At 38.4% G+C, this 14,158-nt stretch overlaps 1 protein-coding gene across 1 annotated transcript in view; it reads right to left on the bottom strand.

The window, feature by feature from the left end:
- Positions 1-11,470, bottom strand: part of LOC139715847 (sialidase-3-like) — a 96,091-nt gene extending 84,621 nt beyond the window's left edge. Inside the window, exons 1-2 of the mRNA XM_071627382.1 lie at positions 11,158-11,470; positions 9,649-9,976 (exon numbers count right to left, since the gene is read on the bottom strand). Of these exons, the coding sequence (XP_071483483.1) occupies positions 9,649-9,784 (136 nt within the window). The 5' untranslated portion in view covers positions 9,785-9,976; positions 11,158-11,470. The remainder of the gene's footprint in view (positions 1-9,648; positions 9,977-11,157) is intronic.
- Between the last annotated feature and the right edge of the window lie 2,688 nt (positions 11,471-14,158).

Below are 14,158 nucleotides of genomic sequence, written 5' to 3'. Positions count from 1 at the left end.
GCAAATAAGGTGAATAAACTTGGGAGTTCAAGCTAGATGTATTTGAGGTTTGCATACGCGCACTAAAGCGCATGCTCTGCTCAAGGCATGGCACAGCTAGAAGCCAACAGCTTCTTTATCAATAGAAAATTGGGCAATTTTCAACATGTGTGTATGCATGGAAACAAGCTGCTTGGTGGAGGTCTGCGCTTTTCGAGTGCTTTTCTAGTTACAATTTCAGTTGCAGAGTTTTCAAAAGCCTGTTAACTGCTAACTTTATAGCCAATTCTTAATTGGCAACACATTTTAGAAGATGAAAGTCAATGTCTCTGTCTCAAATACTGATTTGCCTGATCTTGTACAGATTTAATGAATTAACAATATAAAATTCATCTCCAAAAATAGGATAATTAGTAAAATCAAGGGTTGCCAATTTAACATGGGCAGGATGACAATTTGTGCAGTAAAACTACCCAAAGACTTGACGGGCTACTGCGTCTGCCGTACTGTCAGCGTTGATGCATACATGCATGCATCATGCATGGTCTCTGCGCTACCCATAAGATGACATTGCCACCTGAGAGCAAGAAGGGCATTAACCCAATTAACACCTTAGAGCGAGAACAGCACTCGTCAAATTGCCTGCTGAAACGGGGAGCAGTACAGGCATGAACTATGCCATCTCTGTCCGATGCCAACTTTTCTATTTCAAAGATCAAAAACTATGTAATCCATGCAGTTTTGAAAATACTTTTTTGTTTTGAGCTAGAAAATGGTTCCTGTAACCAAAAGGGGTAAAAAATTGTTTAACTGATTTTCTTGCCAGTGCCTTGTCTTATCTCTTCTCTTCTCTTGCAGTGAAACAGTCAGAGAAAATGAAGAAATTGAGACAGTAGATAGAGCAGGGGCGGATCCAGGAATTCCGCAAGGGGGGGGGGGGCGCAAACAATATATCTGGTGCTATTTCCGGGTTTCATCTCATTTTTTTCTTTTTATTTCTTTTGTTTTAATGACAAAAAGGAGGGGGCGCACGCCCGGTGTGCCCCCCTCTGGATCTGCCACTGTAGAGACAGTTTTATGTAGTTTGACTTCTTCCACTCATTTTTAAGTGGATCTACTTAACTATTCACTTGGCATGCTGCACCCTGACGAAATATAGAGAAGGACTCGCTCTCAAGAACCCAGCATAAGCAAGCAGTAACGCAGCAAGAAACAAGATAATATCACCAAGAATAAAATGCATCATTTCTGGTTAATTGCATAACTTTACAGGACATCGTATGACACTTCAATGCCCACTTTTTGACAGCCACTTGCAAAATCACTCAAGCTCAAATGTCCACGTTAGAAGTCATTTGCTCATGCTCTGCTTCCACATCTAAAAGAGATATGGTTTTGCAATGCTGTTCGCCCAAAACCGAGGGGGGAAATAGATAGGTTGGAGAAGAGCATTCGACCGGCGTTCTGGTCAATATACATCACTCATGTACGCATGGCTTGGGTCAATCAATCTCTTGAGGTTCCCTATCTCCCCCCCCCCCCCCCCCCCATCCCATCCCACTGACCTTTCATGATACTCTCCAAAAAAGAAAAAAAAAATGATTGCATCCCGTGATTTGGTTGCTTCCCATTACAAGGAGCAGAATTTAGAATCGAGACATCGTGTGCGTAGGAAAATTCTCATGCATGGCCCCTGTTGTAAGGCCTCCCACATGAGGCTCTGCGATTTGAACACACAAAAAGAACTCCTACTCACTTTCTTTCTCCATGACGAGAGCAAAACATTGCCCAAATAGTTCTTTCCTTGAGCCCTATTTCATTCAATACAGCCAAACTTAATGGCAAAGCCAAGCTCAACTGAAAACCTCAAGCTTTGTCCTTTGAAGATGACACTTGATATTACAAAACGTGTCCAGTTTGTGGCACAAACCAGTTTACACATACATGTACACTAAGTGGTTATCCAGGAAAAGCATTATTCCTTGGTATAGATATCCTTGGGAAGTTTTATATTGGTTAGGTCACCTCAAGGTAGGAAAAAAAAATCCATGTCATCTAGCATACAGGTGATGTTCCAGATTGCAAATATCAACATATTGCAAATTAGGGCTGATGGTTCTACAAAAAGGAAGCAATCTTATTCAAGTCATTGCATATGTGATAACAAAAACAAAACAAAACGAAACAAGTCAAGAGTTAAGTATAGTTGGTACCACGGCCAAGTACTTGATTCAGACAGGGATGTTATGGACAGGACAAAAATATTAAAGAAATAATGAAGTGCATACTTCATTTAATGGTATACAAGTTTGCTGGAATTATGTATACAACCTAGGCCACGCCCTCTTCTCAAACACAATGCTCCACAAACATTCTTCTTTACATGCTTTCATAACACATGCACGCACAAGCACCACCCAGACAAATACATGCACATTGTGCATGCCCTCTTTTCATCTAGCTCATGTCTGAACAAAAGCTCAGAGATACCCTGATCTACCCATCTCCATTTTGGTCTATCCCATCCCCCCCCCCCCCACCATCACCACCACTTATGCCCCCTCATTAACCTCTACCAGCTCCCAATTAGCAAAATAATTTCCTCCTGATTGAACGTTAATCAAGTGCCCCATTGCCCTTGATTTCTAGACATAATCAATGAATTTCTGCTCTTCCACTTTGCCGCGCTTAGCTGTTCAAAGCACACAAATTTGTGAATGCATGTACACCCAAGTTCCAAGTGCTACTGGCAGATTCTGTCATTGCATATAGGCTCACTGCCAAGCTTGTTTGTTTGTTTATTGTTTGTTTGTCTGTTTGTTTGTTTGTTTGTGTATTCATACCAAGCAATGGATGATTCAGGATTATGATTTTCACACAATGTAATCTATTTACTGTCTATTCGATACTACCGGTAGGCCTATATCATAAATACATGGTACCACTGTGAGAATGATACACAAGTGCCGTGTTATTGCTTGAGGCTGTCATTTATTACAACCCATTACCAAAAACACTTTCTAAATTGTTTGAAAATAAAGTTAACATGATTCAGATTGATCATGCAAATTATCTCAAAATGTGGGCTTTAATTGTAAAACACTTTGAGAGGTATGGATTTGAATTGCTTACATAGTAACACCTACACAAAATACAACTATGATTCATCCAAAATATCCCAAATGCATATCTCAAATATATCTCCCAAATTTGATATCCCAAATATATGTCCCAAATCTACCAGCTCCCAATTAGGAAATTATTTTGCTATCCCACCTCAATAATACATCCTAAATATATCCCACTCATATACCTAAAATTTTAACCCCTAAAAAAAAGTTGAGCCTCAATGTCAACACTATACACATTAAGCTTTTATTATACCTCAAAAGTAAAACTTGACTTTAAAGGGATAGTACAGTATTGGTGGAGATGAGAATTGGGCTTTTAACTTTTTGCGAGATACCAAGAAAACACTTATGATATAGTACAGAGCATACCATTTTAAGAGGAATTCAAAGTTTATTTGATGAAAATCGGGCTTGGTATGACTGAAACATCCAAAAACAAAGTAAAACAAAGCAATCGTAATAAAGTGTGGGTCCCACACTTTATCAGAATCGCTCTTTTTTGGATATCTTAGCCATTTCAAAACCAATTTCTGTCAAACAAACGTTGAATTCATCATAGAATTACATGCCCTTTCATATTTCATAGAGGTTTCTCATTATCTCACAAAAAAATGTTAGAAACCTGCGAAATTAGGTCTCAACCAAAACTGTATGATCCCTTTAAAGACACACACAGAAAAAAAACAACTAAAGACAGCAATATAAGCCAGCACTTGACTTACTTTCTTTCAGAAAGCAGGAAGAATGATATTACCCTTAACATATGTCAGCAACAGTGACACGACATTTGCTTCTGCATCACTTGCTTCGATCTTATTTCTCCAAAGAATGACTTAAAGGACAAGTTCACCTTCATATACATGTGAATAGAGTGAATGGCACAGCAATATCAGTAGAACACATCAGTAAAAGTTTGGGGAAAATCAGAAAATCCGTTCATAAGTTATGAATTTTTAAAGTATCTGCCCAGTTACTGCTGGATGAGAAGACTACTACAGTGTATAATGTCATATGCGTACAACGACATAAAGAAAATAAAAAGAGAATTTCACAAAATTTTACTTTTTTAAAAAAGTGTACATTTCCTCAACTTGTCACGGACATATGTTAAGGGTAATATTATTCCCCTTGCCTTCTGAAAGAGGGAAGTCAAAAGACCTTTTATTAAGCGAGGAAAGTGAAAATATGTTGAATTTTCTTTATATTTTCTTTATATCGTTGTACTCATGTGACATCACAAGCTATAGTAGTCTTCTCATCCAGCCTTCAGTGAGTAGAAACTTCAAAAGTTTATAACTCTAGAACGGATTGTCTGATTTTCCTCAAACTTTCACTGATGTGTTTTACTAATATTGCCGCATTCACTCAACCCACATCTCTGTCTATGAAGGTGAACTTGTCCTTTAAGGATTAAAATTAGGGTTAGCATAATGTTTGTAAGCAGAATTCATGTTTGGCTTAGCATGCAGATATTTCATGGGAGCAATTGTGGCAGGAGCGAATGTCATGGCACTGTCAGTGGCAAGTTGCTAAATTTTGTGGAAATCTCCATGGATTTTTTTTTTATATTGGTGTCCATGATGACATCATGAAGTGTAGCTAGTCTTCTAAGCCAGTGATCACACCACAGAAACTTTAAACATTCATATCTTTTTAATTGATTGTCCAATTTTCCTCAAACTTTCATTGATGTGTTCTACTAATGTTGGTGCTTTCACGCAATCCACTTTGTATTTGGGCTGTGGTTTTGGTGCACAACCTGGCATGCCTGACCTAAAACAAATTAATCCACATGTGTTACACTGTGGATGAGTACCTGCAAGTAATGACATGACTGCTAATATCACCCATTGGAACCACCGCCAAAGGTTCTTTTTACTCATCGGGTATTAAGGACCGGTCCAGATGGTAAAAAGATGGTCAGTCCTCCAACAGAACGCCTTCTGAACTTAATATCAAACTGATTAAAATCATGATCAGAAGCGACATCATTTTTTTTCTTATTTCTTGACAAGGATTGACAGCTCTGGAAGTCTAAGTGGTGTACCCTGTACACCCACACAGCTTAAGCTATTTCGAGAGAGAGAGAGAGAGAGAGAGGGGGGGAAGGGGGGAGAGAGAGAGAGAGAGAGAGACTTCGCCAGGTTCATGCGAAAACAAGATGCATGCCCAAGTCTTTTTTAAAAAATGGTCTGCTGTAATAAGTTCTTTGGAGGTGTCCCGACAGGTGAGAAGTATTTGACGATACCTCTTGGAGGTGGTGATGGGGAGGGGATGATGATCGGTCCTATGACGTACACAAGCAAATGTCATAGAGGTTCAGAAAGTGATCCAGGTACCTGAACTCTCCTCTTTTTTTCTCCACTTGTCCACCCAAGAAACAATCTGTATATCTCTCAAGATACATTGTACCTATATCTCCCTTTTTTCTCTCCTCTTTCCTTCTAGTCATCTCTCCTTCTCTCCCGATCAATCTATCTCTCCTTCTATCTATTCATCTTCCTCTCAGTACCATGTCCTGCCAAAATAAGAGCAATCATGATTTTGCCAAGCTCCTCTTTCCAGGGATGCACGCAGAAGATGATGGCTTGTGATTTGTTCCACGCCAATATCTGTCACACGTCGCTTGACCCACTTCTGAAAATTTCCTTTCGAATGTCCCTCACCATCTCTCTCTCTCCCCCCCCCCCCCCCCCCCCTTTCTTTGGTGTGTCTAGTCAATATTTTGTGTTATTGTGCGTGTGTGTTTTGGGGGTGTTTTTTTTCCCCTTGATACGTGGTCTAGGAATGAGTTATATTTGCTCTCCTACCTTTCACAAGAATCTCCTCATTAAAAGTGTGGGCAATCCACAACATACTAGTACACATCATTTGCAGTTCTGATGATGCAAACGATGCTACTTCTGATATTGGAGTGGGGGCAAAACTTTTTTTAAAACTACATGGTGTATCTCAATGTGAGGATATTGCCCTTACTGGCTAATTTAAGATGCAGTACAGGTTTCAAAATCTATTCTGACGAGGTAGATAGATAATTCCTTCTGCATGAAGTTAAGCAATTATCTTTTCATGTTGGAATTAGGTCCTAAATCCAAAATTACTACACTCGAATAATCAATTCTACTATCACTCTAAGCATTTTCCTTTGTCTGCCTGTACAACAACAAAAAACTGAGTTTGATTGTGTTGTCAGGTCAGTGAACTGTTCAGTGCAATGACTGCTGATGCAGTCAACTTGCATCTCTGATAAGATCTGAATGTATTTGCGTGAAACTTGCTTATCTTTTAAATTCTGCATACTAATACATTTTAAGGAATGCATTGTCCAACTATGAGTATCCTGATTTTGCTAGAGGACTCAAAATAAGTAAAACAGGTTGACCTCCTCAATGTTGAGTTTTTCATATTTTTTCATTGCTCATCTGAATTCTTTGCATGTTTCTCTCTTTATTTTCTAATGTATCATCTCTACAAAGAAAATAATTAACATTGATGTTTGGTATGAGCAGCAATATCTTCTCCTTTTGGTGAATATCCCAATTGTTTAAGGATAAATATATGAAAGTGTGTATATTTGGTATTTCTGTGATTTGGATAATAACAATGTAATACGTAATGTCATTGATACTGACAACCAGCAAGACATGAATTCTAATTTTGTAGTTACATATAATCAAGATATTATTTCCTTGACAATAGGAAAACAATGTCTGTTCCTAATCGAATCAGTATGGTCTGTACATTCACGTACGATAGATGCGACAGGAAAAAGCATTACTTGGTGTAGTAGCTCTTACAGGAAAAAACACTTTTAATCTAACACTGCTCACAATGCGCACAGTATGGGGTGGTGTAATTGGTTTTCTTTTCTAAATGGATTTGCCACATATAGTAAGGAGAGTGAAACGACAGTCACGCAGATATGACATCTCCAGCTGCTACGTTTACAAATAATGTGGAAGAGGAACAGCTTGAATTTCAAAGAATACATTTACACTATGTTATTAACACCAGGCACTGTACCAGCTTCAGTAAATGTGCCTGAAACGTACTGTCCAATGCATCTAGAGAACATATTGCATGGTTGATGTGTGACTATGAGAGGTGATATATCATTTAATTATGCATTAATTATATGATGCAAAAACTTTTTCATAGCTCTCATGGCAGACAACAGAACTATTACAGATGATATCTCAACTTCAGGTTGACTATCATACGTATGTACACTGCATGTTCTACAAAAGAGAACTGTTTTACATAGCGCATTTCATTTTGGCATCACTGCCTTTAAAGAACTTATTACTTGTAATCTACTATTTAATACTTACCTGTAAGGTTGTGAATATAAACTGGGGATATGGGTTTGCTGAATGTGAATGAATATTATGGTATGCAAGCACAGAACACAGAAATGTGGGGTAGCACTGAGAAGAAATATGGAATTAATCAATCACCTTTGTCAGTACACTGTGTGCGATACGTTCTACAAAGATTTGAACATGGAAAACAAATGGGCACAGCACTACCATGACAAATACCATGAAGATCAGAAATCTCTCACGCCAGTTCAATACGAGATAGACAATATTTGCAGCTAATTTTCCTTTGAAAAACACTATATCCATGTTATGTAAAAAAAGAAATAGTCACATTGAAACTCCTAATAAGAATTAAATGACAAATATTATGAATGTCCTGTCATGTGTATTGCTCCTTGATCCATAAAATTTTTCACCATTCATCAAAATGGATATTACATTTCAGCTTATCAGAGAATGCAAAGATCTTCTTTTTTTTGGGGGGGGGGGAGAAAAAAAGGGGCAATTGGTATTTTGTTGCTAGTAGGAAGTTAGTGGTCATTTCTGCGCACACACTCTTTACCTCTGTAGTGAATTTACAGTAGTCTGAGCATCTCTCTTATCTTCAGAATTATTTTCTTATTTGGCAAAGCCTTAAAAGCGTGATGTAAAATGCTACTGATTTGTACTTAATCCAACTATGAGTGTTCTGTAGATATTAATGGGAAAATGTGAAATGATTTGATTTGACTAAACAATAAAGGTATGGCATCTGCTCAAAAGCATTACATCTAAGCTACATTCTTCCTGAATTTCACACTGTCAGAGAGTTTTATGAAGTTTTAAACTCTTGGGTTTTCCTGTTAAGAAAGCATGTTGCTGTGCAGGGTATTGAATTGACCCCATATTCAAATGTTGACTCTCCCAGTATACTTGTTAACCTAGCATCTAGCCTTCTATGCCAATTTTCTCAAATCCTTTGGTTCTTCGGTAGGTTGCCCACATTGTTACCATCACTGCTTTGTGTTTGGATATTAAAAATGCTACTGCAAGAATTAAAACTGACCATTGACCGTTGATGAAACTAAATGTGGTCTTCTCATTATCAGCCATGACCAGACTTCTTATCAAAACACACATACACAGACACACACCTTTCTCTTTTATCATTCCATTTAAATACATACTAATCGAATGGTCAACCACCTCACAGATACTGTGAACATAGAAATGAAACTAGCACAAAAATGAAAAGAACTCTCATTTTTTTGCTCATTATTGCAAAAATTAACTCATACAAAAATACCTTTTACAGTTAGTGAAAACAAAGTAATTTTTGGAAGTAATACTGATGGTTAGTTTAAAAAAAAAAATTGTCGGAATGATGTAATTGAAAATCTACTGGACTCTCCAAGGACTGGTCTTTTGAAAGAGTGACATCAAAACTAAATTAAAGTTGCATGCCCTAATTTTGCTTGAGGACTCAAAGTACCTGGTAAGTAAAACAGGTTGACCTCCTCAATGTTGAGATTTTCATATTTTCTGAAAGGGCAATTCTTCTTCTACATTATTCTAAAATTTGAAATTATGAAATGAATGGGAAATTGTGTTTTCAAGCAGTTTTTCTAGAAATTTTGTTTATAGAATAATGTGATCAGGTATATCTTAGAGGCCCCTTTCCAGTTCTTACAAACCCTCTACACGCTTTTTACTTTCAACTCTAATAACTTTTCAAAGCCTGATCCTACTGCTTTTAAAGGCAAATGTTAGTTGCGGATAGAATGTTTTGACAGAGCATTTTCAATTTCAGCTTCATCTTATATCCCTTCATTGTTGTTGCTATGAAGTTTTACATCCTGCTTTTTTTTTTCTTTTTTTTTCCATTTATTGCACAGAGCATGGCTTGGTAGGATTAAGTGCTTGGATAGACCTTATACTTCAGAGTCTTTTTTATCAATGCACACTTTTCCAGAGAGTGTGCTTTCTTTATGATGTTTACATAGGTTATGAGAGTACATTTGGATTGAGTTATACATCATTTTAAAGCTTAAAGTTTGCCCTTTCAGAATCTGCCCTTCACTAAAAACCGATGTCTGGCGTCATTTTGTTGGATTTGTGGTGAAAGGTCACAAATAGGCGTAGATGGTGGAAAATCATGAAAGATATATCTAATGTAATGTAGCATTAGTAATGAAGAGTATGGGTGGAGGGGGGAAAAAAGGGGGAACATGTTGCACCTCCTTCTCTGTCTCCACACCATTTGGTATACTGGCAATTCTCCCGTCTGATTGGTGGCTGTCTGTTGCGAAAACGAATGATCCAGGGATGAAGCAGCCAAAGGAAAATCCTCCTCAGCTCTTCACAAATCCCCATAGTGACCAACGGATTAGTCGCAATTGATCACTGACTAGAGCCGACACATAAAAATCTGTGGAAGGTATGGTAATCCGGGTCACGGGGGGCTACTGGGTTATAGAGGTCGTAAAGGAGTCACGTACATCAGCTGGTAATCGAAAATGCTAGGTACACTTGACAGCACAGACAGGTCCAAATGGGGCAACAATTCTAGGAAAAATTAGGAAACAAAGAGGACAAACAAAGCCATTTAATGATCTGAACTCTCAATGGCTCAACATCGTCATGTGGTAGCAGACAAACAATGTAACGACACCTGGCAGTACCAAGAGTCTATAAAGCACCAGGACTGGCAAAATACATGTTTACAAGGGTAAGCATAACTCAAACACACATAGATTAGCATATATGCTATAGCATATTAAGATTATGGTAACAACAATTCTCCATCTACCCCCCCCCCCACCCCCCCAAAAAAGCCAGGCACCAATGCAGAGCACATAGATCAGGTATTGAGAAACAAACTATGTCAATATTCACTAAATATTTTCCACAGGTATCAGATCTTTCCCGTGAATTTTAGTAACATCAGATTATGGAAATGGTTGATTCAGCTCCAACTGACCAATGATCTGCGGCGTCACCGAGTACCATAACAGTCTGCACAGGGTCATGGTAAATTGAAAGAATACAGGAACTATGAACTTGATAATGTTATGTTAACTCTGCAATAAGTAAACCATGACTATGTGTGTTATAATACTGAGTGATTACAACAAACTTTGAAGGTTAATCAGCTCTTTCCAAAATGAAATGACAATGTCCCGATTCAATGTGATTCAAATTTACATGAATGACTTGACACATGAATAATGATATTTTGTTGTAGCTTTGACGCAGTTTGGACTGTTGGTTCAGTTGAGCTTGAGTATCCACTTGGATATGAAATAGCATTTATACAGCACCTGACACTATGACCACGGCTTGTTCTGAAAATTGTCTTTGTCACTGCAGTCTAGATCTGATTAATTGATTGTAGACAATTGTAACGTTAGAACCCTGCATTTGGCACTGCACTGATCACTTTTGTCTCACTAAATCTGCATAGGACTCGAATCAATGATGACTTAGTGCAATGCTCAACTACGGTACTGGATATGATCGAATGATATACCACTAATATAAGTGTACTGATGCTTCGACCTTCGTGTGTACAATTTGTCAATGAATAATTTGAACGTCTATAATATGTGCTTTAGCCACTACCAACAAAACTGTTAAGGGGTGGGACTACGCGAATCGTATCCCACACCTTACGTTTACTATTAAATTTCACAATAATAATCGGACAGCCAGCTTTACAAACGTCTACGTCCATGACTACTCCTTACCTGTCAGTGGTGCTATTTTTCCATCCATACAGGAAAACATGTATGATAAATGCAGCTCAACACACTAGAAATGCTAGCCGTATCGGCCAACAGCCTACAACAGGAAACCAACGGCTTCTTGGAAGCAGACGGAAAAAGTCCCAGTAACTTCCCCGAACGCGCACGGGCGAGCGGCCGTCGGGACATGGACGTGTACACCAATGTACGATGAATCCGTTCGATCCACGTTGCGTTGAGCTATCACATGACTCGACTTCAGCAAGCAAAGCACACAGGGCACACTCACGAGCCAGCAAGTTGGAGTAGCCGCGCCGCCGAGTAGGGCAGGTTTGGAATGATGAGATCGCTTTCCCACCCTTCTTCTCGCTGCTGGGATGCGGTGTTGGAGATTGATACTGAAACCATCATCAAGAAGGCGTGGTTTGCTGCCATCTACGCTAGCTGGACGTCAAGTTTAAAGTGAAAGGGATTCAACATATTCATGCACTTTTCTGTATAGCATCATGAAAGAGCACTTGACTTTTACTTTTTTCATAAAGCAGGTGAATATACTTGTAACATAATGTCAGTGACAAGATGGGAATGTATAGGCCTACATAGTTCATTTTTTGTGTGTGGAATTCTCTTTGAATAATAATAATGATAATAACAGATTCTTATATAGCGCATTTCAGACTTGAAAAGAAGTTCAATGCGCTTTACAAACAAACAAACAAATTATACCATAATACAAAATAAATTATGGCAACAAAAATTACAATTTACCAAACACAATATATTACTCTAAAATTACTATTTCTCAAATGTACATAAAAGATCAGCTGTATTTTCTTTAGGCCCTCTATTCGTTGTCCAGCAGTGAATTTACAAACCGAAACTTTAAGAATTATTCATAACTTTAAAAAAAAATTTGCCTGACTTTCCTCCAATTTACTCACTGCTGTGTTTTACTCATAATTATTGCTGTATTCACTCAATTATGTAGGGCCTATATATTAACTCGGGCTGATACATTTCTTTTCATATTTCATGTAATTATATTTCAGTAGGAGAATATGCCATATGTACATAGGCCTAATAACCATAATCTCCTCTCCCAGTATTTCAAAGTTAAGTGATGCTTGGCATAAAATAATATTCGACTGTATGATAGATATCTTGCAGTGATTTTCATACAAATATAACATGCATGGCATACCATTCTGCAAATAGCTTACAGGAACACAGAAATTTAAAATGACGCCTTGGCCTGAAACCATAGGGCCTATATGTTTGTTTTCATTTCAATCATATCATTTCATTTTATTTCATTTCCAACAACATTTTCATACACAAAATAATACAACATCAATACAATGTAGTAACAAAAAAATACGTGAAGTTGACAATGTTACGTATCACAAGAGCAAATGAAAATTGAATTAAACTAAAGTTGCAGGAAAAGGTGATGTGTTCCCGGTTTCATGTCAGCAATTTCATCAAAACAAAGACATTTTAATCATGGATCCGATTTCAGAGCACTGTAACTTATGGCGGCCATAATCAATTGGGGGCTTCCAAAGAAGAACAAATTCAAGCACTTTCAATGGGTTGTGCAATGAGCCAGGTGCGTTAATTGCTAGGTCAATTGATGCATAAACTATCTCTTGCTAGGCATACTTGAAGCCCCCGGTTAGATCAATTATCATAAAAACAGTATCCAACCGAATTGGTCTACACCGAGTTGATTAGGTCCTACTTTCTTCATGGATATAGGCCTTATACTACACGATCCCCATGTGGACTACAATCAACAGAAATCTTTCTTTGATTCCTTCATCATCGCCGCCACTTTGATTAAAATACTATACATCTTAAAAATAAGTACATTCAGATGTTTGAACATGATGATCGCATAATCGTGCATCGTCACTGACAAAAGAACCGTTGCTCTCATTTCGGTCTTCCTTGGCTGGGGTGCCTCTTTCAGACTCAACCGCCTTTTTATACGCCAATGTTGGGGAACAGTAAACAAGTTCATTAAAAGTCAAAACATGACCACGAGACAGTTTCTGTAATTTGTAACGGATGCTTCTTTTCCTAGAGCCTAACGTAGCATTTCATGCACCTGCTCCCTCCCATTAATGCTAAAGTCACACACGGCAGGATTTCGTACACGGGTTCATAAGGAATTAAAACCGTGTCGACCCGATTCGAGCCGTAGAGACCCGCAATGACCCGCATCGTAACCCGTGTCAATTCCTGATGGATTCCGGGGGCTACGATAGAGCGGTGAAAATTTTTTGGTCATGTTCAAAATTTTCTCACGGATTTCAATTCCGTATTGATATCCGAATTGACCCGGTTCGAACCGCATTGACTCGCATTGACCCGCTGCAACCCGCAGCGTAAAACCATGATAATTGACCCTTGCCGTATACCGCATTGCCCTCCTGCAACGGATGATTACATCCGGGTCGGTACGGGTCGAAGCGGGTTGACACGGGTCGATAGGGGTCGAAAAGGATTCAGTTAAGAATTTTAAAGCGGATTTTTATACGGTTCGATACGGGTCTCTAAGGCTCAAACCGGGACGATACGGTTTTAATTCCTTGTGGTCCTGGTTCGAAATCCGGCAGTGTGTGACTGTAGCATAAATTGCCCTCCATTCCGGGACTAATCCGGCTCATTTTCACCCGGATCAAATCCGTTTTGTGACCCGGCCGTGTGTGACTCTAGCATAAATTCCATGAGCAGGAATTAGCTTCGTTGTTGCTACAGGTAGGGCAAGCTTTCGACAAGCTATGTGGTTGTCAATGGCAACTTTTGTGAACAAAGTTTGCATAAAAATAATATTCTGAACATAAATTACAGAACCGGTCTAGTTTGTGTCACTGAAAATCGGTAATTACTGCATGGTGAGCACTTCAAGACAGCCAATCTTTTGCATGCAAATTTTTGAAAAATTGGTGAGAACACTTAGGTATTGAAGAAAACATTTGGAAACCTCCTGTAAATTTTG

This window comes from Diadema antillarum, unplaced genomic scaffold, assembly GCF_040938485.1.
Source record: "Diadema antillarum isolate AM-2024a unplaced genomic scaffold, OU_Dant_1.0 scf00000057, whole genome shotgun sequence".
NCBI classification, from domain to species: domain Eukaryota; kingdom Metazoa; phylum Echinodermata; class Echinoidea; order Diadematoida; family Diadematidae; genus Diadema; species Diadema antillarum.
Note: the sequence above shows the minus strand (reverse complement) of the source record. Positions and strands in the feature narration are given on the sequence as shown.